The 26451-nt window shown below is 40.0% G+C and overlaps 1 protein-coding gene across 1 annotated transcript in view; it reads right to left on the bottom strand.

Moving 5' to 3' along the window:
- The window catches only part of MAN1A1 (mannosidase alpha class 1A member 1), a 216474-nt gene that overhangs the window by 109911 nt on the left and 80112 nt on the right, over nucleotides 1–26451 (bottom strand). Inside the window, exon 4 of the mRNA XM_063443480.1 lies at nucleotides 19661–19741. Coding sequence (XP_063299550.1) covers nucleotides 19661–19741 — 81 coding nt within the window. The remainder of the gene's footprint in view (nucleotides 1–19660; nucleotides 19742–26451) is intronic.

The following is a 26451-nucleotide window of genomic DNA, read 5'->3' as shown; positions in this document are numbered from 1 at the left end:
CTTTTAATTTTAATGCCATTTGGTGACTTTGTGTCATGACACGCAGAGCAGATAACGTCTGAGCCACAGCAGCAGACACATTAAGTCAGAATGTTATGGCACTGAGAGAGTGCCATCAATGCCTTAATGCATGCCCTACTGCCATTTACATAGCATTATGTTTAGGGAAGATCTATAAATACAGCTTTTACTTTTAACCAATATAAAAACGTTAAAAAAATAATGTCAACTATGACCACTTATTGCCTGAGAAAGAGGTGCATCATTCGACTATGAACAGGTGACTGATTTCTACAGTTGCTAGTCTCTCATCCCTGCCCCACATAACGCATCCATTCTTTCTATGTATTGCCCCTACAGCAAATCTTCCTCTTCCACACAGTACCTTTACCTTCTGTGCATCACCCTGACACTTGCTAGATTGTAAGCTCATAGGATCAGGGCCCTCTACACTTTTGTACTAGTATGCAGAACTGCTCAAGGTTGGTTGGTATAGTTGGTTAATATTTATTAAATGAAAGCTGGTCTATAAAGAGACCTTTACAATAACCAAAATACATAAAACTTTAAAATATCAGACACTTCGGAATATTTAATATTCTGCATCTTGTGTGTATGAAAAAAAATATAAAATATAATAAAACAAATTATTTAACGATTAAAATAACAAAAATTAATTAACGATGCCAGAGTGCTCAGTATTGTATTACTAAGTTGTGCCAATGGAATCTATATCTATATATCCCAATCATTGTCCTCTTATATATGCCTTATTACTCCCCCAAAATCACTGTTCTCTGTCTCTCCATAAACATGGTATATTCAGACAAGGACAATCTACAGTCCCTGAGAAGGGAAGACATTCTTGATTTGGGGCTCCAGTTCCACGACATGCTAAATTTGCTTTCTCCCTGAGTGTAGAGTGAGAGAATAGACGTGCTTGTACACTCAAAGTAAACTCAGGCCATTGAGCAAGTCTTAAGCACTTCAACAGCATTCTATATATGTGCAGCCCTAATGCGTCAGGCAAGTGCCGCTGTCCGTCCAGCATATTTGCAATCTGGCCTAACGCACACCCTTTATTGGGGAGACAGACTTCTCATTGCTGGCCTATCCCTGTCACAATGTACATACCGTCCAACACTGGCATAGAAACCAACAAAGATCTGGCGGGAATAGGGGGCAAATACAAAAAAAGTCCTGCGCTCACTCCCATCACTCCTGGGCGGCAGCAACGACCACAGTACACCTTACATACAGTAAAAACCAAAGAAAAAAAAGTTACCTGCGCTCTCTCCTGAATCCCTATGAATATTTAAACAAATGGAGGTCATTTAGTTACTCCAATGGCCATCAGAATATCTTGTTGGACACCGCTGCAAAGCAGTGGTTCCCAAACCCAGTCTTCAAGTACCCCATAAGAGTCCTGGATTTAGTGATTACCATGTTGTTTCTAAAACAATGTTTCCCAATTAGTGTTCCACGAGAACAAAATTGGGGTTATGTGGCGATTTGCCCATTGGGTGGCCCAAGCATTTAGGGACACCCAATGGGTATCGCTAAACAGGGGTCCGGTCAGGTTCCGCGGGCGTCTAAGACCGCGACCGGACCCCTGTTGTATGGGATGCTGGGAGGCAGTGACAGCACTTCCTAACAGACAGAACGCGCCGGGTGGAGGGAGAGTGGGAGCGCAGCGGGGAGTGAGTAGCTGCCAACCTGGCACACCATCCTTAGCCAGTAGCCTGAAGGAAGCAAAAAGGTAAGTCGAACATATGTGAAAGTGTCTGTGTGTACTTGTGTCAATGTGTGTATCTGCCAATGTGTGTGAATCAGTGTGTGTATGTGCCAGTCAATGTATCTGTTTGTCAAGGTGTGTGCGTCAGTGTGTGTTTATATAATGTGTGGCAGTGTGTGTGTGTGTGTGTGTGTATGTATGTGCCACTGTGTTTGCGCATGTATGTGCCAGTGTGTGAGTATCTGTGTGTCAAGGTGTGTGTGTGTGTGTATATGTATGTATCTGTGTGTCAGATGGCACATGCAAACACACACACACCTTGACACACAGATACACATGTTAAGTTGAGATAGATACATACATACACACACACACACACACACACCCCTTGATACACAGACACACCAGCACATACAAAAAAAAAAAAAAAAAAAAAGGTTTCCACAGGAAAAAATAATTGGGAACCCCTGGTCTAAAGTGTTTGTTTTTTTTCTTTCTTTCTAAAAACACATTAGACACAACTGGGTAATCCCTAAATCCTGGACTGTTAGGGGGTAGTTGCGGACTGGGTTTGGAACCACTGCTGTAAAGGAATGCTCAAGTCCCTTAAAATACTTCAGGAAATGTCACAATTCATAAAAATACCTATAAAGAGAAAACCTGCTATTATGAATTTATTCAGCAACATCCCCGGACTGTCAACCTCACAGCCAGGATCAGGGCTACCCTCATAAATTTTGAGGCCCTTTACACAGCTCTGCCCACAAGGATGTACTGTATGCAGTGTATTTATAATGGATGCAGAGTGTGTGTACATGCGATCTTCAGTTTCCGGCAGACCAACTCTCTCTAAGTTGAGCCAGGCCTGCGTGCCAAGCCGAGTGTTGCCAAGGGCTCGTTTAAATAAGAGAGAGAGGAACTGCCAGCAGCTAAAGATCACATGTACGTCGACTCCCTTCTTCACTATACATGATGCAGATATTTATATGAGTGTGTGGCCTTATGGATCGTCCCAAGCAGAAGTGGGAACTTGAATAAGGATGCCTCTGACTGAGAATCATTCTATTGGGCAACTGGATAAGCGCACTTAAGGAAATCACCACAAATGCACCAACTTCATCCAGAGAGGAAAAGAGGCTGTTGTCACTAATAGATTCCCAAGGGGTGGAGCAGAGCAGCAGTGAGTGATGCCTTGTCGCTAGAGAAACAAGTTATTTATATTTAGGAGGGGGGAAACATGGATGTCTGAGACCGCAAACCTGTGTGCACATATATATGTTTTTGTTACTTTTTATCTGTTTTGTAAGGAGTCTGAAACTTCCGATGGCATCCCTTGTTCTAGCTTTAACAATCTAACATCTTGTAACAATACATTGGTATGCAATATTCCATCTGTCCTCAATCCCTTTTCCAGTGTAAATTCCATTATCCCCCACTGATCTGTATATTCATTACAATCGTTTGCTGTAGTCTTCCATGCAACTATCTCAATTACTTGGGTTCCTATATTTTGAATCATATAGATGTAATTTTTTTTTTCCAATAAAGATCACATTAAATAAAAATGAAACCGAGAGATTAGCAGTGATCTTACTATATCACATCAGATTCAGTACTAAATGATTACGTTCACAGCCTGCTTACTATAATGTCTGAGATCATCTTTAACTAAGTGTGTATAATAACAATTCAAGCCTCGCTGCTTTCACACCTGCAGACTGCTTTTAAAAAGCACGAGGGGCAAAGGAGGTTAAAATATTAATGGTGGTGCTGACTGCATGAATCACTTCTATGGGAATGCAATTTATTACACATTACTATTTTATTAACACCTGTGGAAGACTTGGTAGAACATTAGAACGTGTTTTAGTGTATACTTCAATGGTTTATAAGCCAGTAAAGAGGTTAGGAATGCCTAATTAGCTGTTTAATCACATACAAAATTACGACTGCTCTCCAAAACCTGTAACACAAATAAAGTTTAATGCAATATTATTAATGTTCTATGACAAAAAATGTTTGGCTTGTAAACGGAGAATATATGCTATAATATCATAAAAAGCGATGGAGCTTTCAAGACGGCTGACAAGTATTACCAACAATCCTTTATGTTTTAGTAGCCAAAAGCATTGAATGTACGCAACTCACAACCTGTAATTCAATTTGAGAAATGTCTAACCTGCTGATCTACAAAACAAAATGTAGTTATTGCATGCCTCCACACAATTGCATGCATGCCATTCCAGCTGTGTTCATTCGTCGTAGCACCCTCATTTTGATTTAAATGTAAATATAAGTGACAGCAAAGCCCTCCGCTCACGATATCATTCTGCTGTCACTAGCAATCCATCTCATTTAGATGAAGATGGCTGCTATGAAGATTGTCCATGCTTCTGTATTTACTTTGGCAATCAACAGATGTCAAGGTTTAGCTATGATGTACAAACTAAGCTAAGCAAACATTTATTATACATGCACAGGCCCAGAGTAGACAATCTGATTAAGATAAGTTCTCCATAGTTACACAATAATGTAGTCAAGCTATTTTTTTTTCTCTTTTAATATTCATCATGCTGTTCTTCAGTCTGTAATATCAGAAATGACCATAACTCTTGCAGCATGTTTTTAAAACTAGATTAAAAAAATGTATTTTTTTAATTCTTTATTTTTGTGGGGCAAAGAATTAAAATGCCCCAACAGCAGTAGCAAGGATGATAATATACACATGTTAACATAGAAAATGACTGCACACATTTTAGTTTAAGTAGCTAGGTCACATGCTGGTCCAACGTGTATATGGTTTACAATATGGTAGAAAAAGAGCCTGTCTCCAATATTAGCTGCCTAGACATTTGAGTGGTTATGTGGAGACTACTTGTAAAACAGGCTTATAAGGCAGGAGTATGAGATGAGGTTCGGGTGTTGAAAAGTATTGTGGTTAGGCTTGTTACATCTCATTGGTTGGTAAACCATATAGGAGCTGCATAAACTATCAATTTGTATATACTGTGGCTAACCTGCACATGTGTTTCAGGCGAGTTAGACAAGATTTTTGCAAAGTAAGTGCTAAGACAGTTGTGCCTATTTGAAAATAAAAGTGAAAAAATAGTTCAACAAACTAAACTTACAAAGGTATGACCGCTGGGACCATTACCATTATGAATAGGGGGCAGTTAAAACTAGGTGAAAACAAATATTAGCCAATTGCGTGTAAGGAGTTGCTAGGCTGAATTCAGGGGGCCTGATGGCTTTCTATAATGCCGTGTTTCAGCCTACTTCTGTCAGGCGGACGGTGCCCGGGTTCACAGCTTGTGATGTTGTGTATAGGGGGAATGGGTGGGAGGTGGCGGGGGGGGGGGGGTTTGTATCGGTGTTGAAGTATTCCCTCTAGTTGAGGGTGGTCATTATTGTTTTATACATTCTAAAATAATGAACAGATACATTTAAATCAACTGAAAACTACTAAAACAAATTGAGTTCCCCATAGGGGAGGTCACCAGTTCACACGGTTGTTCAGGTAATGCTCGCTGTGCCGGAAACCGTCTGGGGCCCTCTAGGAGTGAACAGTTTTGCTGTAGCAGGATTCCATTTGTGTGGGGCTCGTTGTGCCACATCTTGCCCTGTGGTCACCAGAGAGTCCTGAGGCAGGCACAGAGTAGCAGTAGCCCGTTCGCTTCCGTGAGATCCTGTGTAACATTGTCCTTAAGGACCTGGAGCCTATGTGCCATTCGCCAGTGGTATTGTATCTTGTGGTGTCTGAGCAGGGCTGTGAAGGGTGCCAGAGTTCTTCTCCATGCCAGAGTGTATCCGGATAGATCCACGTATGGTGTGCGGTCTTTGGCCGCTGTCATTATTGTGGTTCTGTCCCTTCCGTTCAGGAGGCAAACCACCTGGTCTCTGGGGGTCCCCTTTGGAGACTTGGGAATACGGAAGGATCCCTCCAAGCCCACCGCCCTACCCCGTCTCGGGGGCAGAAGTTCAGTTAATAGTCACCATAGGAGGGGAGGTATTGTGTCAGCAGGTATATCTTCTATGATGCCTCTTATTTTTATGTTCAGTCTGCGCCTTATGTCTTCCATCATAGCAAAGCGTTGGTCATAACATTTGTGATGCTTGTGTAATTGGTTAATCCGTTGTAGGGAGGTAATTTGCTTGGCATGCTCCCTGGTGGTTCCCTCCAAGGTACCCATTGTGCCCGACAGGCCTCGTATTTCCACGCAGATCTTTGCTGTGTACGCCAGTATGGTGTTCTGGAGGCCCGTCAAGAGTGTCGTCAGGACCTCGGTGGTGATCGGCGAGGTATCGGACCCATGGAGACCGGTTTTGGGGGTTATGTCACGGGCATTTTGTACTCTTCATCCGCCTGGTAAAAGTCATCGGACACCTCAGAGTAGTTCTCGGGGCAGTCGCCCATCGTGTGCCTAACCACGCTGCTTGCCTGGAGCAGGAGGTCGCCGATGTGCAGGCCCGGAGTTGGCTTGTCAGGCTTTCATTTTTAATTTTTCAGGCCCATCACAATGCCGGAGTATTAGGAGGTACCTTTGGAGCAGATGTGGAGAGATTTTGTGGCCCAATTAGGGTAAATATAGCGCTAATTGCAAGGAGCTCTAATGAAGCATGTCTGCTTGGCTCGGCCCCCCTAAATTAAAATATTTTAAAGCCTCGACAACCTAAATATTATCCATAACAGACAATCACAGAGCAAACTAGAGAGGAAGAGGAAATAAGTTTATTTCCTGTGGAAGTAAACTTGGGGACTTAAAGATTTAACAGGTACCAAAATACACAGCAAGCTTGGAGCATTAGCCACTGTGAGGTCTCATTAGCAAAGAAAAAACAAAACAAACAAATAATTAAGCAGTAACGCAAAAAAGATGTGAAAGATAGCAAATATTTACTTATCAAGGTTAATAAAGGTAACTAGCAAGCTTTAATGGTCCATAAAACATTTAACAAGCTATTGCATAATTGCTTGTAAATATTTATGGGGTTATTGTAGTCTGTTTTGTTATTTTAAGTGTTTGTATCTCCTTTAACTAAAGGAAATCCACACAAAAAACCTGGCAGAATGCTGAAATCTCATTCAAGGGAGAGGCTCATGTCAAAGTGAATGTTTAATGTGGGGGCAAGATGGAAGTTGGCCATTAACCTTGTTCTTAGCCATATAGACTTTCTTCCATAAACCATTTAAAATCTGAAAAGATGAGGAATTTCGAGTGGCTAGTATGTATTGAGAAGCACTAATGTTCTTCCTATTAAAGAAAACTATATGCGCCACAGTCATTTCAATTGGTTAAAATGGTTAAGTTGCATGCAGTCCTCCATCGATGTTGAATGGTTAACTCTCCAGTCCCCAATTACTATGGCAAAAACAGAGTTATGATCGGCCTCATGCCTTACCAATACATACCAGAGTATGCATGCAGTAATAGGCTGGGAATGACCAGATGCGCTCGGTCTATCGCTGTACTTTACCCCTGGTATGGTGTGAAGTGAATGATAACTCTGCATCTACAATTTCATTTCATTGGGGGCTGGGCTGGAGTCTGCCAGGGCTCAGGATTTATGCTAAATGGAGAGTAAACCATTGAACATTGATAAGGGAACAGGCACCAAAACCACATCAGTCATGTCCCCTACAGTGTCCCTCTAATGTGTAATTTGTTTTTGTGGAACATATGCTCACCAAGCGAGGAGAAAACAAAAGGAAGACCATGCTTAGTGGTTACAATTCAAATTAAAGGGTCACTAACGGTATCATTTTGTATAGAGTCTATATTTTCACACTGGAAATTTGCAGAACCTGTAATCTGAGTTCACGATGTGTGTCTCATTTAAAGAAAAGCTACCATCAAATTTTAATATTTAATACAAGATTATTGGATTGCTCTTCCTCTTTGAGAGTGGTCATTTTAGAGTCTTATTTGGTTGGAAACACAGCTTACTGGACAAAAATAAAGGCATATGTCAATAAATCCTGACATTATGTGCAAGTGCTAGAAAACAAAAAAAAAATCATTCTAGTATGGCTTCAGACCTTCAAACTGTACAGGATATTTACAAATAGGTAATGCTTTAGCACAGGGCTGCCCAAAAGGTAGATCCCCAGATGTTGTAGAACTGAAACTCACATGATGCTTTGCATGCCTACAGAACGTCTTTAAAATGAGAAAGCATCATGTAGTTGTAAACATCTGGGGACCTACCTTTTTGGTATCCCTGCTTTAGCTAAATTGTGCCAAAGATGAGTAAAGGTAAGCCATGAGATGCACTGAAAATAATTTACATTTAGTCATTACATAATAATGAACATATATGTAGTCAATGCTGAATGCACAAAGTCACAATATGCAAACCTTTTCAAAAAGAGAAAAAACTAACTGCACTCCAATCACATGAAGATTTGGATGCTAAACTTGAACAAGGGCCAGCACCAGCCCAATGGAGTAGATTTCAGTAGCAGAGAGAGGATCCAGGCACTCCAAGGATCTTCAAATGTGTTTATTGGGACAAGTGAGACACCGCAACCTTTTGACCCCTTAAAGGGTGTTTGTCAAGCTACATCACATCACAAATAACCATTTATAGGCAAAAGCATAGTGAAAGTGTAAAACAAACTCATTAAGCGATCAATTAACAATCTTTAGACATTGGTATAATCAATTTAATATATATTGGTACTTACCATTGCCTCACACAGTTCACACACATGTTTTGCCTATAAATACGAAAGAGAATGGAACAGCGCTAGACAACTGTCCAAATAGACGTAAGGGAGGCAGCACCCTAAACCCTAAATTAACTAGGTAACGGAACAAAAAAAAAATAAAGGCTGTGCCAAGAAATCCAATATAAAGTGTGAATAGCTATTAAAAAAGGTAGATAATGGAGAAAGGACAGATAAAATCAAATCAAATACAGGGAGTGCAGAATTATTAGGCAAGTTGTATTTTTGAGGATTAATTTTATTATTGAACAACAACCATGTTCTCAATGAACCCAAAAAACTCATTAATATCAAAGCTGAATATTTTTGGAAGTAGTTTTTAGTTTGTTTTTAGTTTTAGCTATTTTAGGGGGATATCTGTGTGTGCAGGTGACTATTACTGTGCATAATTATTAGGCAACTTAACAAAAAACAAATATATACCCATTTCAATTATTTATTTTTACCAGTGAAACCAATATAACATCTCAACATTCATAAATATATACATTTCTGACATTCAAAAACATAACAAAAACAAATCAGTGACCAATATAGCCACCTTTCTTTGCAAGGACACTCAAAAGCCTGCCATCCATGGATTCTGTCAGTGTTTTGATCTGTTCACCATCAACATTGCGTGCAGCAGCAACCACAGCCTCCCAGACACTGTTCAGAGAGGTGTACTGTTTTCCCTCCTTGTAAATCTCACATTTGATGATGGACCACAGGTTCTCAATGGGGTTCAGATCAGGTGAACAAGGAGGCCATGTCATTAGATTTTCTTCTTTTATAGCCTTTCTTGCCAGCCACGCTGTGGAGTACTTGGACGCGTGTGATGGAGCATTGTCCTGCATGAAAATCATGTTTTTCTTGAAGGATGCAGACTTCTTCCTGTACCACTGCTTGAAGAAGGTGTCTTCCAGAAACTGGCAGTAGGACTGGGAGTTGAACTTGACTCCATCCTCAACCCAAAAAGGCCCCACAAGCTCATCTTTGATGATACCAGCCCAAACCAGTACTCCACCTCCACCTTGCTGGCATCTGAGTCGGACTGGAGCTCTCTGCCCTTTACCAATCCAGCCACGGGCCCATCCATCTGGCCCATCAAGACTCGCTCTCATTTCATCAGTCCATAAAACCATAGAATAATCAGTCTTGAGATATTTCTTGGCCCAGTCTTGACGTTTCAGCTTGTGTGTCTTGTTCAGTGGTGGTCGTCTTTCAGCCTTTCTTACCTTGGCCATGTCTCTGAGTATTGCACACCTTGTGCTTTTGGGCACTCCAGTGATGTTGCAGCTCTGAAATATGGCCAAACTGGTGGCAAGTGGCATCTTGGCAGCTGCACGCTTGACTTTTCTCAGTTCATGGGCAGTTATTTTGCGCCTTGGTTTTTCCACACGCTTCTTGCGACCCTGTTGACTATTTTGAATGAAACGCTTGATTGTTCGATGATCACGCTTCAGAAGCTTTGCAATTTTAAGAGTGCTGCATCCCTCTGCAAGATATCTCACTATTTTTGACTTTTCTGAGCCTGTCAAGTCCTTCTTTTGACCCATTTTGCCAAAGGAAAGGAAGTTGCCTAATAATTATGCACACCTGATATAGGGTGTTAATGTCATTAGACCACACCCCTTCTCATTACAGAGATGCACATCACCTAATATGCTTAATTGGTAGTAGGCTTTCGAGCCTATACAGCTTGGAGTAAGACAACATGCATAAAGAGGATGATGTGGTCAAAATACTCATTTGCCTAATAATTCTGCACTCCCTGTAAAGTCCAATTAAATACCAATGCCAGACAGCCAATGGTGGCATGTTCCATCCGTCCATAAAACCCCTATACTTCTCTCAGTTCGCCCGTTTCTACTTGCGATGAGAAGTGACGTCGGGTAAAGTAGATTGGGCTGAGGACAGAACTTGTGGACAACCATGGAAATGGTTACTCTATCGATGGATTTTTGGCTTGAGTAACTTTTTAAAATAAAATTTTATTTTTAATAATTGTCTGCATTGAACTTGTGATTTCCAACTGGAAATGTAAAATACTAAATCAGTTGATTAAAAGCATTGATGCAACAAATGTTGACAGATCTTGTGGACGGGATTGGGAAGACACTTTCTGCCTTATAGTTTCTGTAGCAAATCCTACATATTATTCTGTAACCTACTTTAAAATTCAGCTACTAAAGCTGAGAAGACAACTTCCATAAACAAAATAAAATTACTTTAAGGTAATTACGCAACTAATATTAAGACAGAGACCCCAGGTGTTCTTTAAATAGGCTAATGGGTGCTCATTTAGGTCGAGTCTAAACAGTGTTGTCAGTCTTTTTAGTTTAAGTCTTTGGTCAAGTTAATGAATTTCAAACTTCGATTGAATGAACAGCAGTGTGCAAGTTGTCCGCAAAGTAATGACCTAAAGTTACCTAATCTGTAATTTATTCCTAAAAGAAATTAATATATACTATCTTTATTTTCCATTGCTCGCTGCTACAGAATCTAATATCAAGTCAAATTAAATTAAGCACCCATTATAAAAGCAACGGAGTAAGTAACTGCCACGTTGAATTAATTCGGAAAATGAGAAAAGTAGCATTAAAGAACATATAGTGATGTTTACACAAAACAAAATAAAGAACTGGATTATTTCAGGACATCGAAGGAATTTGAGAGGTTTAAACTAATTGTATAACAAAAACCGTCTATGACCAGAAAAGTAGAGGAAGATTTCGAAAAGATATCTGTACCTTATTGACACCACGCATGTTATAATGATTGACCATTTTAATATCTCTAAAGCACTGAAGTTCCATTGGTGGGGTGAAATAGTAAGAAACACAACCCAGCCAGTGATCTCTCTTCTCTTTTTAAATAAGAAGAATCTTGAGGAGGAAGTGGGTGTGGTGCATTGAAAGTGTAAAGTTATTTTATTGGTTAGATCAATGGTTCCCAAACCTTTCAGGTTCAAGGCACCCTTAATATTTTAGTTTTTTTCCAAGGCACCTCAAGTGAAAATGTTTAGGTTGTATATCTGTAGAGCGCTGCAGCATTTACTGGCACTATATTGTAATGTACAGTGTTTGAAGGGGTGCTTGTAGATAGTTTGTGTTTTAATACGGGGTGTGCTTGTATGTTGTATGTTTGCGTTTGATGGCAGGGGTGTGCTTGTATGTTGTGCTGGTGTTTTACTGCTTGGATGTATGCACATACACTACCACATACATACACAGATATTCATGCACATAAAAACACAGTCACATACACACAAATTCATATAGACACAGACACATATACATTAATACATGCCCACACCATAAAACAGATACACACACTGACACATCGATGCAAATACACAGAAGCACACACATAATTTTATATTTATATACACACACATACACACGTGAATTTTAAAAATAATATCTCCAGCTACCCTCCTGTTCCCTCCAGCTTATTTTATGTGCCAGGAGGGTGGCTTGGAGTCCTGCTGCTGTGGGATTGAGGGGTCTGGAGCTCTTCGTGCTCCTCTCCCCTCACAATGCGGCTGTCTCCTCCCGCGCTGTGACATGCTGTGCAATGCAATGCCATGCCAAACATCTGACATTTGTTTTTCAAATTTGACATATATTCTTTGCCTATCTTCTTTTTAGGGGCCTTTTTAGATATTCCAATTTATTTTCTTGCCATGAGCGTGCATATATTTAAAAAGTTGACACCCCGAGGTATTGTATATGGAGTGCTTTGATGAGCCTGTTGGTTATTGCAAGAAAACACTGGGAAACCTGTGCGGTTCTTTTTGATTGTACCGCAAGCTACGGTATCAAAACAATACAGTAGCTTGAACAAAGGGATACTTGTATGAAAATTGTCTGTAAGGAAGAAATAAACTGCTTGAAAATCAGCCTTCCCTTATACTTCATCAGGGATTCATCCACGCATATATTCCTTCCAGGTGTATAAGCCTCTGCAAACCAGGCAGCGAAGTGGGCAATCAGGGGGCAGATTTTATACAGCCTGTCAAACTGGGGATGCTCCCTAGGGGGACACAGGCTGCTGTCGCTGAAGTGCATGAAATGTAGAATAATTTCATACCTCTTTCTCGACATACACTGGGAGTACACGGGGATAGAGCAGATGGAGCTACTGCTCCAGTAGGAGCGGATGGAGGGCTTCTTTATGATGCCCATCAGCATAGTCAATGCCCAGATTTTTTTTTAATTCTGGCACATCGATGGGAGTCCATTGCCAATTTGCCAAAAAAGACTCCCGCTTAGAAGCATGGAACTGATGGGCATATAAATTAGTTTGGGCGACAATGTTACCAAATATATCATCGCCCAGAAACAGCTCCATAAACTGCTGAGGGCTAATTCCTGCGACATCCAAATTGATACCAGGATTTGAGGTGAAGGCTGGGATATCTGGCCTCTGGCGATGAGGTACTACCCACTCCTCAGCAGCACTGCCAGCTGGAGCAGCACTTCTTCTGGCAGGGGGACTAGCAGCCACAGATTCATCATAACTAGATACATCACTAGCAGCAGACACTGTATTTAGTCAAAATAAGTGGTGCTGTGCAAGAGCCAGTGATCTATACAGTATTCACTGGTCAGATAGAGGTTAATAACTCTGAAAAGAGTGTTTGGGTCTCACAAATTTTTTATTTTTTTTATTTTTTTATTAAATACAGTAAAAAAAAAATTAAAAAAAAAAAATGAACCCATGATTTACAGTATAGTGGTCACTGGCAAGATAGGGGTTAATGGCTCTGAAAAGAGCATTTGGGTCTCACAATTTTACAAATCCCTACCTAAAATCTCTTTGCCTAAACCCAGATATCTCTCACTAAAACACAAGAGAAGAGAGGGAGGAAGATCCACACTGATCAGAGTCAACATTTACTCATATTGACCTGACTAGACAAATGGGGATCATAGTAATACTAAATATTATTAAAGAGGCAAGCAGGCTAGGGACACCCCAGAAGTGCCCATGATGCACTGCCTTGGAAACCACATGGCTGGGGGATGGTGCTAATACATATTTTTTTTAAATAGATTTTTATCTTCACTAATTGCCTCGACTCAGTGAGCGATGTAGAATGTTGGACGTACCGGATACGTCCGCGGTCGGGAAGGGGTTAGAGATATCGAGATATCTAGATATATATCCTCTGACCGGGCTGTGGGGGATTAAGCATAAAATGATACCAGTAGGTGGTGCACACGGAACTCACGGGAAATGGATGTTAAATGGATTTTTTTTCAACACCCCTAAAGCACTTTACTTTGCTATGTATGAAGAATAGCTTTGTATGAAGGATGTGTCCTCTTTACTTTGCTATGTATGAAGAATTTAGCAAAGTAGAGTGCTTTAGGGGTGTTGAAAAAAATCCATTTAACATTGTGTGTGAAAGAATTTGTTTGCGTGCAACTGATGTCTGTTTTGCATGCAATTGAAGAGCTGCAAAGCGGACATAACTGTCATCTGTTTTAGCTCTGCGGACAGGGTATCCCGTGAGTTCCGTGTGCACCACCTACTGGTATCATTTTTTGCTTAATCCCCCACAGCCCGGTCAGAGGATTAATCTTCATTCCTATCCAGACGCTTGCTCCAATCAATCAACAACCCTCCTATGCCCCCCAGAAAACAAGCACTACCAACCAATTGCCCCTTCTGCACTGGAGTTATACCTGGCTTAAGATGGAAGGGGGAGGGAAGAAGGGGGAGATATGATTATTAAAGGGGATACCAGTGCTGCAGAGGCTATGGTGTGGAACATCAATCTATGTACTCCAAATGTAGAATTGACATTAACCGTGGATACATTGACGGTAGACTTTCTGGATGTACGAATTTTCAGAGAAGGCAACAAGCTAGCCTATACATTGTATTCAAAACCAACCGATAGGAACACTCTCCTACAAGCCAATAGCTTTCATCCCAATGCATTAAAAGAATCCTTACCTTACTCACAATTCCTCAGGGTTCTGAGGAATAATTCGAATAAGGAGAAGGCTGAAGACCAATTAAGAGATATGTGGGATAAATTCCAACAACGTGGTTACAGTAGCTACACATTACAGAAAGCATTGGATAAATGCCAACAAATCCGCATTACAGCAGAGAAGCCACCTATGGAGAGATTGTTTTTTCCAACAACCTATTCAACAGCTTCATCACAATTTAAAGAAATCATTGACAAAAATTTGAGAATTTTGAGAAATGATGTCACATTACTGGACCAGTTTCGCCATCCGCCAATGATGTGTTATAAGAGAAATAAGAGTCTCAAGGACTTATTGGTCAAGGCGGACCCTACACATTGTTATCTACAGGAAGAAAGAACTACAAATTTAGGCTGCTATAGGTGTTTAGGGTGTGTTACCTGTGGACACATGCTCCCAGGGAAATTTTCACCCACCCACATACAGGAAAAAGGTATAACATTGAACACTGATTAACCTGCACTACTGACTATGTAGTATACAAATTAAGTTGTCCCTGCGGGTTAAAATATATTGGCAAAACGGACTTACCTTTACGGGAACGCATTCGGAATCACAGATCGAGTATAAGAGTGGCATATAGAGACCAGAAGTCAGACCTCCCCGTGGCTAAACATTTTTTGGAACAAGGACATACGCTACCAACCCTGAAACTGATGGCTATTGATCACATACCAGTCCCACGAAGAGGAGGGGACAGGAAGAAAATGCTACTACAACGAGAACTTTATTGGATCAGAACTTTGAGAACCGTGTATCCAAACGGTCTCAATGAGAAATACACTGTCAGCATTTTTATAATGTGTGGATGAAATGTGATGCCCACACTGGGGGATAGGCATGCATTTCTAGATCATTCCGCTACATTATTTCAAGTTATATATAGTTTTATGTCGTCACGTATATTGTGTGATTGTGAGTCCACCCTGGGGGATAGGCTAACTAATCGTTTACCTATAGTGACTCAATTGATGTGACCATTTTCCATGTTACAACTATTGTTGCCAATCAGTGTTCAATTTTTTAGGCAAGATCCCATTGCATATAGTATTGGAGTAAGGTTTTTTTCTGTTTCCAAGTACTGTTAAGTGTCCCTTTAAAATGATTCTTTTTGAGAATTGAGACCCATAAATCGATTTGGACATATTTTATAATTGAGTTACACTAGCAGCATTTTTTTCATAATTGAATATGATGTACAGTAGTTGACATTTTTGTAATATACAGGATAACTCTATATCCAATCTTTGGCGTTAGTTACAACTGCCCATTTTGATTAGATTGACAAGTAAAGATTAGTTTAAAGCATTGTTATAGCAGCACTCCATTATCTTATAGTGGAGTGACTATAGAATTGAGAGTGGAGGTCTAGTAGATTACTTGTTAATTTCTTATGCAGGTTTAAAATTCATATTTTTCTTAATTTGGTTCAGGTTCATGGTCATGACATGATTGGAATTGCTGTCTGAGTATTCTGAAACATAATACAAAATATTCCATCGGCTTTTGGAGAATTGTAGGATGTGAATAATGGGAGTGGGAGTTCTCTTCACCCCTGTGGAGAAGTTCTATCATGATGTTTATTATCAAGTGTTTCTATTTAGGATTAGATCACGGTTAAGTTTATGTAGACCATATAAATGGTGTTCAGGTTTACTTTGAATTTAATTGATTGACATTTTGAAAGTATATCTCTGTGTGTCATTGGACTTACCGTATTTTTCGCTCCATAAGACGCACCTCACCATAAGACGCACCTAGTTTTTAGAGGAAGAAACCCAGAAAAAAAATATTCTGAACAAACTGTCCCATAGTGTTTCTTACTATGGGACAGTTTGTACAGAATATTTTTTTCTCCCCTGTCCCATAGTGTCCCCCCCTCCCATAGTCTTCATCCCCCCCCCTCCCCATAGTCTTCATCCCCCCCCCTCCCCATAGACTTCATCCCCCCCCCCCCTCCCCATAGACTTCATCCCCCCCCCCCCTCCCCATAGACTTCATCCCCCCCCCCCTCCCCATAGACTTCATCCCCCCCCCCCCTCCCCATAGACTTCATCCCCCCCCCCCTCCCCATAGACTTCATCCCCCCCCCCCTCCCCATAGACTTCATCCCCCCCCCCCTCCCCATAGACTTCATCCCCCCCCCCTCCCCATAGACTTCATCCCCCCCCCCTCCCCATAGACTTCATCCCCCCCCCCTCCCCATAGACTTCATCCCCCCCCCCCTCCCCATAGACTTCATCCCCCCCCCCCTCCCCATAGACTTCATCCCCCCCCCCTCCCCATAGACTTCATCCCCCCCCCCTCCCCATAGACTTCATCCCCCCCCCTCCCCATAGACTTCATCCCCCCCCCCCCTCCCCATAGACTTCATCCCCCCCCCCCCTCCCCATAGACTTCATCCCCCCCCCCCCTCCCCATAGACTTCATCCCCCCCCCCTCCCCATAGACTTCATCCCCCCCCCCTCCCCATAGACTTCATCCCCCCCCCCTCCCCATAGACTTCATCCCCCCCCCCTCCCCATAGACTTCATCCCCCCCCCTCCCCATAGACTTCATCCCCCCCCCCTCCCCATAGACTTCATCCCCCCCCCTCCCCATAGACTTCATCCCCCCCCCCTCCCCATAGACTTCATCCCCCCCCCTCCCCATAGACTTCATCCCCCCCCCTCCCCATAGACTTCATCCCCCCCCCTCCCCATAGACTTCATCCCCCTCCCCATATTCGTCTCTCCCATACTGCCCCCCTCCCCTTGTCCCATTATTACTTACCTGTCTTGTAGCGTTGGCCGGCAGCACAGGGCGCACCGCGGTAGTGGAACTTGAATTTCATGTTCCGGTTTCCGGCGGGACTGAAAGGAAGTGCGCACTCAGCTTGTGCGCACTTCCTTTCAGTCCCGCCGGAAACCGGAACATGAAATTCAAGTTCCACTACCGCGGTGCGCCCTGTGCTGCCGGCCAACGCTGCAAGACAGGTAAGTGAAGCTTCATATTCGCTCCATAAGACGCACAGACATTTCCCCTCACTTTTGAGGGGAAAAAAAGTGCGTCTTATGGAGCGAAAAATACAGTATTCTAATTAATAGTATGTTTGCAGTTTTCATCCACGCATCGTGATACAGCTTGTAGGGTTGTTTTTATGTTATTTTAATCATTTGTATATCTAGGTTTCCATGGCAACGACCCCTGGCCACGTCATCGAGTGTGACACCACGTGGCTGCGGACTTACGTCAGACAGCCCATGGCAGTCTCGGTCCGGTCGTCCTGGGAGTCGGATGCTACACAGGTGGGGGTAAGTAAGTCTTATGTTTTATGCTGGGATATTTTTTGTGCACAGTGTGTCCTGCGGAAAGCTTGAGAGGATCAAGCTGAAAAGTTGACCGTTTTTATTTTGGAAAGAAATAAAAGTAAAATTTTACACAAAGTCCTTGGAGTGATAGATATAGAGATATATAGATATATCTATAGATAGATATATATCTATAGATATATATCTCAACAAGACTTTATGCTGGTCTAAAAGCTGGTTTGAATACACTACAGTAATCGATCCTTTTGGTGAGAGCTGACATCGGTTTATGCAACACCTGTCATATCCAATGACAAAACTATTTCCCATAAGCTCGTTTCTGTCTTTCATCTATGACCAAAATTTCTGACAAGAAGGAACAATTTTTGCAAGTACTACAAATAGTATTCACTGGAATTGAAAAGAGAAATAAGTCCAGATCAAAACATAAAGTTGAATGTACTGTTTTTTACAATACACATTGAGCAATGTAATTGGAAATTTGGATTAATTTATATTGATAACATATATTTGAAGTACTTACATACTCCATACTTAATAGAATGGAGGATGTAAAAAATCAATACATGTATATCCAAAGGGACTGTTCGAAGTGTTCCATCTCCCATGTCACTTATCCAGCTCTGGAATGTAACATGGCATAGCAGGACCACAGCTCTGCAGGTGCTCCTGTTTGGTGCGTAAGTGCAGCCCCAAAGTTAACAGCGAGCTAGATGAATGGAGAGAGATACTTATGCATATCCTGATGTCCTCCCCTCACACATACTGCAGCTTGGAGCTCCACTGACACCAGGGACCCTCTGCCAAGTTACAATGGGTGACTAGTACAACAGTGGAAGGGGTGATGTACACAAGGAACTATGCAATGAAAAGCCACTGCAATCCCTATGTAGAGGGGGGACCCACAATACCAAACATAGTCAGAAGGAGAGTTACACAGACTTCAAAGCAGTTGCAAATCCAAATAGGTACGATACGCGTTTAAGGCTACCAGATAGAATGGTTGTATGTTTTTGTGTCACTAAATACATTTCTATTAGTATTTCCTACGGATGTGAAGCCTGGATATTTATTCTTATGATTACAATGAGTCACAGTGCAGGAAGCCAGTGACTATGCACCCCCTCACATCTGTTATTGGGGCAAACTGCCCACTCTTACCAAGCACAGAACTGGGCAGACCTTGGAAGCATTTTATGGGTATAATAGATTATGTTCATCTACATTATTAATTGGTGTGGTATTCTAGGAGAATTATGGAAACATGACCACTTGTGTCCTGGTCTGTCTTGAGATATATAGAAATACACGTATGCACAAAGAAACACTAAATGACATCTTACTCAATATATACAATAGAATGTAATAGCTACGGCAAAGGCATACCAACAATTCTTATAGCTACACTATGCTTTAGCTAGTTATTGCTACAGTGCAAGGCAAGTCAATATGTTACAAAATATGAGAGAAGTGTAACTCTGGTAATCTTTATGTGGCTAATTGCACTTCACAATACGGTTCAGCTGAACGAATAAGATGAATACTTGATCCTATTTGCCCTTATAATGTACACTTCTATCAGACATGGAGAACACAAAGCATGGCCTTTAAAAGCCAATATTAAAACTAAAGCAGGCCAAACCGTTACCCATATCAGACTAAAAAAAAGCAATTAAAATAAGACAAGTTCACTGGTTTCCCATCCACGCAGACACCTAAATGCTCAATGGGTTATTCTATTTAGACAGAATGAAGAAAAAAAAAAACTCCTAAAATTAATCACCTACTATAAGAGAAGCAGTTTGACATGTATCTTTTTAATTATTTGGTTGTGTATTCTACATTTAAAAAAATAAAAAATAAAAAATGCAAAAGTGCAATACTCTCAGTCACGTACCTCTTCTCCTGTTAGATAATAGGCGGACAAAAGACCACCAACAAAACGTATGTTCACCTCAAATATGGAGACTTCAGCATTCTGCAGGAAGAGAATAAAATGTTGGTAAATAAAAATGCACAAAATAAACCATAAGATGAAATTTCTAAAGCATGTATTTGAGAGCAAAAGCAAAACATTTATATATTTAATGTGTAATATGCTTTCCAGAAATGGCGACTGGAGGTAGAAGTGATATTTCTGGAAGGCGTTCTAGGTTCAAAGCTACTTTTGGTATTTAGGGATGGAAAGTCAAATTCTGCTTGTGGGTTAGTGGTTATAATTATGGTCATTGTTAAAGTGAACATACTGCTCACAAACTAGGCAGGACCTTTTCAGGGTTTATAGTAGTGGTTAATTCCTGAAAATATACATTTTACAGGTTTCTTACATTCAGCTAACTGGCCCTCCCAGACTGCACCCCTTTCAATCCAGCTCAATTAATTCCCCAGTTATCCACGTATATTAGAATGTGAGCACCACTCAGCTCTAAAAAACATCCTTTTGCCTCAATGGAACATTTTTTGTCATCGACATGTTAAACAGCACAGGAAAATTAAAAACAAATAAATTATACAATCAGGGCTCAAAATGTGCACTAGATCAGAAATACTTTTCACTAAATCCAAGCTTTTGGAAATAAAACACGTTTTAAAGTTTTGTTATTTATTTTTAATTTATCCGAGATTAAAAAAAACACTCAAAAAGCACATCTTTTGCTGCTAGCTACAAAGAACAACTAAATTATTCAATCTGCTATAGCAACATTAAAACATTCTTTGACTTCTTAAACTAGAAGAGATAAGAGTTTGGGATAATCCGAATACAAAGTTAATTGAAATTTATTGAAGATTAGCTAAAGAAGTACAATAAAGCTTCAATGTATTTTTGAGCTTAACATGTATATATACATCTTAAATAAAGATAATGACTGCACAATTAACTATCAGTTAACAGATCTTAAAAAGGAAATGAGAAAAAAAAAAAAAAGACAGTTATAAGAACACAATTATCTATAGCACACAGGTTTTCTTTGGTCCAATGTAATGACCAAGATAATGAAAATTTACTTTAAAAGAATACATTAAAGGCAACGGATTTTCAATTCAAAATTTTAGCCACTGTATGAATTACTATAAAAGCTGCAACATTAAAAGGAAGTTTAATGTTTCCACTTTTTTTTTTATGAAGAATAGCTGTGTATTTTAATTTAATATCATCTACTGCCAATCGGCAATTGTAGAAGTAAAATAAATACATAAAGTCTTTTATTTATTTTATTACTGGGCTGACATTTATTTTATTCCCCCCACCCAAAACATTTGGACATCCAATTTCTTTTTCATAGAAAAGACACAGTACACCCTCCCCCCACCCAAAACAAAAACAAAAAAACACAACTATAGAAACCAGGTCAGTCCATACATTAAATTAATTGCAATGGTTATGATGGGAGGACACAACATAACAGGGGTTTTTTGGTTGTTTTTTTTGGCAAAACGGTCGACCACCACTGCTTCAGACAATATGAAGAAGTTAATCAAACTTATTATTTGTCCCAATGCTGGGATTACGTGAGCAATGAATGCAAGTCTATAAGCATTTTTAGATTAGGATTTAGATGCTCTTTCCAATACCTCAGGCCTGTGGAAGAATTTGGGGGGAACAAAGAGCAATTTATATGGTATTGAATACATTGGATAAGTGTTAAAATAATTTGACAAAAAAAAAAAAAAAATGAGCAAATCTAAATAGATTATGAAATCCCACAAAGCTAGTCAAATGAAAGAATTTCTATATTCTGCGGCTTACTGTACAAAGAACAAATAATACCGAACAGTGCTTTCAAGGCACATTGTATTGCAAAAAACTAAATAAAAAAAATTGTTTCATGGAACCTGTAGCAAGCAACACATTGTCAAACTGTCAGATTATCAGAAAGATTTTTAGTTTACATTTTGTAATCTTGAGTCATGTGATACATGGATCGATCTAGTGCTCAAAGAGTTAAACTTGTAGCAAATGTATGAATACCAATCAAAGGTTGCCTCTTTTTACAGAGGAGTGTGTATAACAAAAGTGCTCAAAAAAGTCAGAAAGTGATTTACAGGCAGCTCAATACACTGGTGTGGAAATATCCTCTATTCCACTGAATAAATTTAGTAGATATTGGTGCGGTGTAAGTGACAAGGACCTACACCTATAAGTGGAGCGCTCAAACACAGATAAATCTTACCAAAACGTAGTAAATGTACTTTATGTTTTCAAGTTTGCAATGTCCCCCCAAGTGATTTAAGTGTCTTTAGCTTTGCAATGCTTTGGTGCCCTTGGCACTGCAAGAATTCCTCTGGTGCAACTTCAAAGTGCACTCCCCATCCTGCTCAATGAGCTAAAAAAGATTGCACTTTTAAGTTACACCAAACTGAATCATGAAATGCCACTGGCAACAGCACAATGCCAAGCCTGAAGTGTTGAGGCCATTTGGAGGCGACAGTATAAACTGTGAAGAGATTACTAATGAATAAAGCCGATTTTTAGGAGTGTCTTGCTATAAAAATATTTCAAACATGCTCTACCTTTCTTTGACCATTCAAAGTGTAGTCTTGGAAATTGGACTACGCTTAAAATTGTTATGCACAGTAAAGCATCAAGATTTAAAAAAATAAAAGAAAAAAGTGTTTGACTTTTGACCCTGCCATCCATGTTTGATTGGTGAGGTCATGTGGCATGTGTATTACGGTTACCATTGATCTATTCATTCCTACAAGGGAAATGCTCTCATTCAAAGATAGGCACAGTGTGATTCTTCCCAAGGATACAGGAAAGACCAAAAGATGGGCTGAGGTATCTACCTTATTGAAGAGATTGTTACTAAATGAGGATCAGAGCAAATAATGCACACACGTAGGCAGTTATAAAGTTAGAAATATAAATAAATATACCAAACTTGACTTTTAGTACCATAACCACATATAACCTATGTGCAAAGAGCTTTTGGGTCATTTCTTCCTATTACAGATGCAAGTTTTATGTCCCTTTGTAAGGCGAAATATTTAGGGAAATATCACATCAGTACCATCTACAGAGTTTAAATATTAAAAGGGCAATATTCACAGTAACTGATTATCAGTCCATTTATATGCAGGGGGTTGGCTTACAAACTATCATTCTTGCAACAAACTGGTTAAATTTCCTATCATCTGGGAATTTCAGTATGTTATAAGGAACATCCAAAGCACCATAAACAATACAGTCCCCTTGTAAAACAACAGGGTTTTTTTTTTCTGTTAAATCAACAAACAGGAAAATTAAACCTGTTTTAACTATAGCTTTAGTCAGGATGATGAACATGAATATATATATTATCCTATATTATCCTATGAATATATATTATATTATATTAACCCTTCCTGATGTTAGGATGGCCCGTGCCTTCCTACACAGAGTGGGCTTAAATGCCTGTAGGACGGCATAGGATGTCCTGAAGAATTGTTGTGAACACAGTCAAATGCATAACTGGGGCTCCCCTCTAGCTTCTGGGGTCATTTTTAGTGGCCCAAGAATTTTTTATTAAAGGGACACTATAGTCACCTGAACAACTTTAGCTTAATGAAGCAGTTTTGGTGTATAGAACATGCCCCTGCAGCCTCACTGCTCAATCCTCTGCCATTTAGGAGTTAAATCCCTTTGTTTATGAACCCTAGTCACACCTCCTTGCATGTGACTTGCACAGCCTTCCATAAACACTTCCTGTAAAGAGAGCCCTATTTAGGCTTTCTTTATTGCAAGTTCTGTTTAATTAAGATTTTCTTATCCCTTGCTATGTTAATAGCTTGCTAGACCCTGCAAGAGCCTCCTGTATGTGATTAAAGTTCAATTTAGAGATTGAGATACAATTATTTAAGGTAAATTACATCTGTTTGAAAGTGAAACCAGTTTTTTTTTCATGCAGGCTCTGTCAATCATAGCCAGGGGAGGTGTGGCTAGGGCTGCATAAACCGAAACAAAGTGATTTACTCCTAAATGACAGTGAATTGAGCAGTGAAATTGCAGGGGAATGATCTATACACTAAAACTGCTTTATTTAACTAAATTAATTTAGGTGACTATAGTGTTCCTTTAAGCTGCTAGAAGCACTGGAAGTCTCCCAAACTGTCCCCATCAGATAGTGACGGTTGCTGGATATTGCCAGCATCAAAGTGTTATCAGCTGGGTAGCAGGATCCATTCATAATTACAGTGAATTTAATTCTAAAAACAGCCAAAAGATGGCGGTCACAAACCACCAACTGTGTTAAAAAGGAAACAGATTTTCCAATATCAGAATTGATATTAGCAGATGGTTTCCTTAGGGATGAGGTTAGATTTAGAGGTAGGAGTAGGGTAGGGCCAGAGTTAGAGTTAAGGTAGGGTTATCTTTATCGGTAGGGTAGGGTTAGTGTTGGTTTTGGGCTAATGTGGTTTTAAGGTTAGGGATAGTTTTGTCATACGGTTAGACTTGGTGTAAGCATTGGGTAAGGGGTATTGCTGGTATAGATTTAGTGTGGGGGTTCTTATAGAGTTAGCGTTAACCAAAAACTTATTGATATCCCATACGCATTAGCTTATCTTATCCCCCATTTCCCCTTTGTGTCTTTACCTGCCCCACAGCTGTTTCTACCCCAGACCATTTATGTGTCTCTTTCTCCTCCCCCAATCCCTTTGTGGTCTCTTCCACTCCATTCCTGAACAGTCTTACATCCACTTAGAATGACCACTCGGATCGTAGTTGATGGTCTTCTGACAGCAAAACCGTTTGGTGCTCTCAGCGAGCAGCTTTCTGTCAGACCGGTAGAGGATAAAGATCCTCTACTGCAATTTGCATGGTCACGCTAAATTAAATGACTGGCAGTAGGGGAAGAACACTCCTGACGGTCACCTGGACGTTGCTCTCACTGCACTGGTGTGCCCTAAGGTGGCAGCCTGTACTGCCTTATGTTTGTGTAAGGAGGGAAAAAAATAAAATACAAAACATACAAGTCTGCAAAAGAAAAACAAAGTCATCCCTCCTACAATTAAGTATAAAACTATATTTGTACGCAAAAAAATCATTGAAGGTCTTGTCTGAGGATTGTTTGAGAGACCATAACCACTTCCTGGATAGTGTTTGGGAGTATTTAGACACATTTGGACACATCTGGCCCAGTGTGCATGTATACTAGTGTGACTCAGTTACAGAGTCCTATTTTTTTTCTATTCAGACACGGTAGTTTCTTTTAAAATGAATTAGAGGCTTATTTTTTATTCCAGAATTGAATTTATAAACATGTAAAACAAACATGTAAAACAAACATGTAAAACAAAAACAAAAAAATATATAGATTACAAACTCTACCCTGGAGTGGTGTTTTAACAAGTACTTTGGAGTAAATATATGAACTTTGCTTAAAACAGTTTTCCAACATATCAAGTTAAATTTGTTTAGATTGTAAGCTTTTTGGGGGCATATTTTTCCATATGTCAAGAGCATTTGGTTAGGTTATAGTTTTTGTTAGGAGTATGCCTTGTTTTGCCTACTAAACGGTGCTGTAGAATATGTTGGCGCTATATAAATAACCCCAGAATTGATAACGGACCAATTACTTGGTTTAACAATGAAAATATTCTGACTTCAAAATACTCACTTTGAGAAAAACAATTATGCCATTGAAAACTCTGCTTATGGTTTCTGAGAAATAGCCCACGTATGATGACAAACTCCGGCTCTCCAGATGTTGCTGAACTACAACTCCCATGATTCTATGAATGAAATAGATAGGCTGAGAATCAAAGGAGTTGTAGTTCAGCAACATCTTGAGGGCCGGAGTTTGGGGAAGCCTAGCGTAGGGTATTGGTATCAAATAAAAAGTGTGGCAAACCGGTACAGTAATTGTAGGCCTTGTTTTGTTTATTGTCTATGTATAGCTTGCATGAAGTGAAGGTAATCATTGTTCCTTTTTTTATATACCGTACATTTTTTAATTTATATCATTTTGTCAGAGTTTGAGAAACAGGGGAGGGATTACAGAAGAAAGAGGGAGTGTTAGGGGTTTCAGTCACATTTTGTACAAATGGGTTGTCTTACAGTACAACAGTAACCATTGATACACTTCCAAATCACGTTCTTTTCTTGTTAGGGAGCTATTATAGTATAGTATTGTAATCCGTGTAATCGAGAGCCCATATTCTATGTAGTGTGGAAGAGATCTCTGGTTCTGCATAATGCATGGGAAGTCTGTGGGGGATCTCAATGTTCCTTTTTATGGTTTTCAGTTTTGTGGTTATGCTTCACATTAAAATACAGGAAACCACGTAAATTTGTTAACATTACTGATCATTTTTGTCATGCATGTGGATGGGAACATTGTGAAGAAGAAATCACCTGCACCTTCCTCATCAAAGGATCCTGATTACGTGCCACAATCTGATTCACTACAGGTGAACCAAGTGATCTAATTCAAGACCTAGATCTACTGGAAGACAAAGCAGATCTAGGATCAAGCCTCCAACAGTGAACCTCTCTACACCCTAATGTCAAAGTGCTTGAATCTAAAAAATTAAATATGGAAGCAAATTTTTGCTGACTCCTATGCACAGATTTGAATGTGGAGCACAACCCATAGGACTCGTGGCTATTCATAAACTCTTCAAAGCCTAGTTTAAAAGCTGTGTTGGTGATAATTCTCTTCCTTCAATTCCTGTAGGACATGCTGTTCACATGAAGAAAACATACGA

The sequence above is a fragment of the Pelobates fuscus genome, chromosome 2, assembly GCF_036172605.1.
Source record: "Pelobates fuscus isolate aPelFus1 chromosome 2, aPelFus1.pri, whole genome shotgun sequence".
NCBI classification, from domain to species: Eukaryota; Metazoa; Chordata; class Amphibia; order Anura; family Pelobatidae; genus Pelobates; species Pelobates fuscus.
Note: the sequence above shows the minus strand (reverse complement) of the source record. Positions and strands in the feature narration are given on the sequence as shown.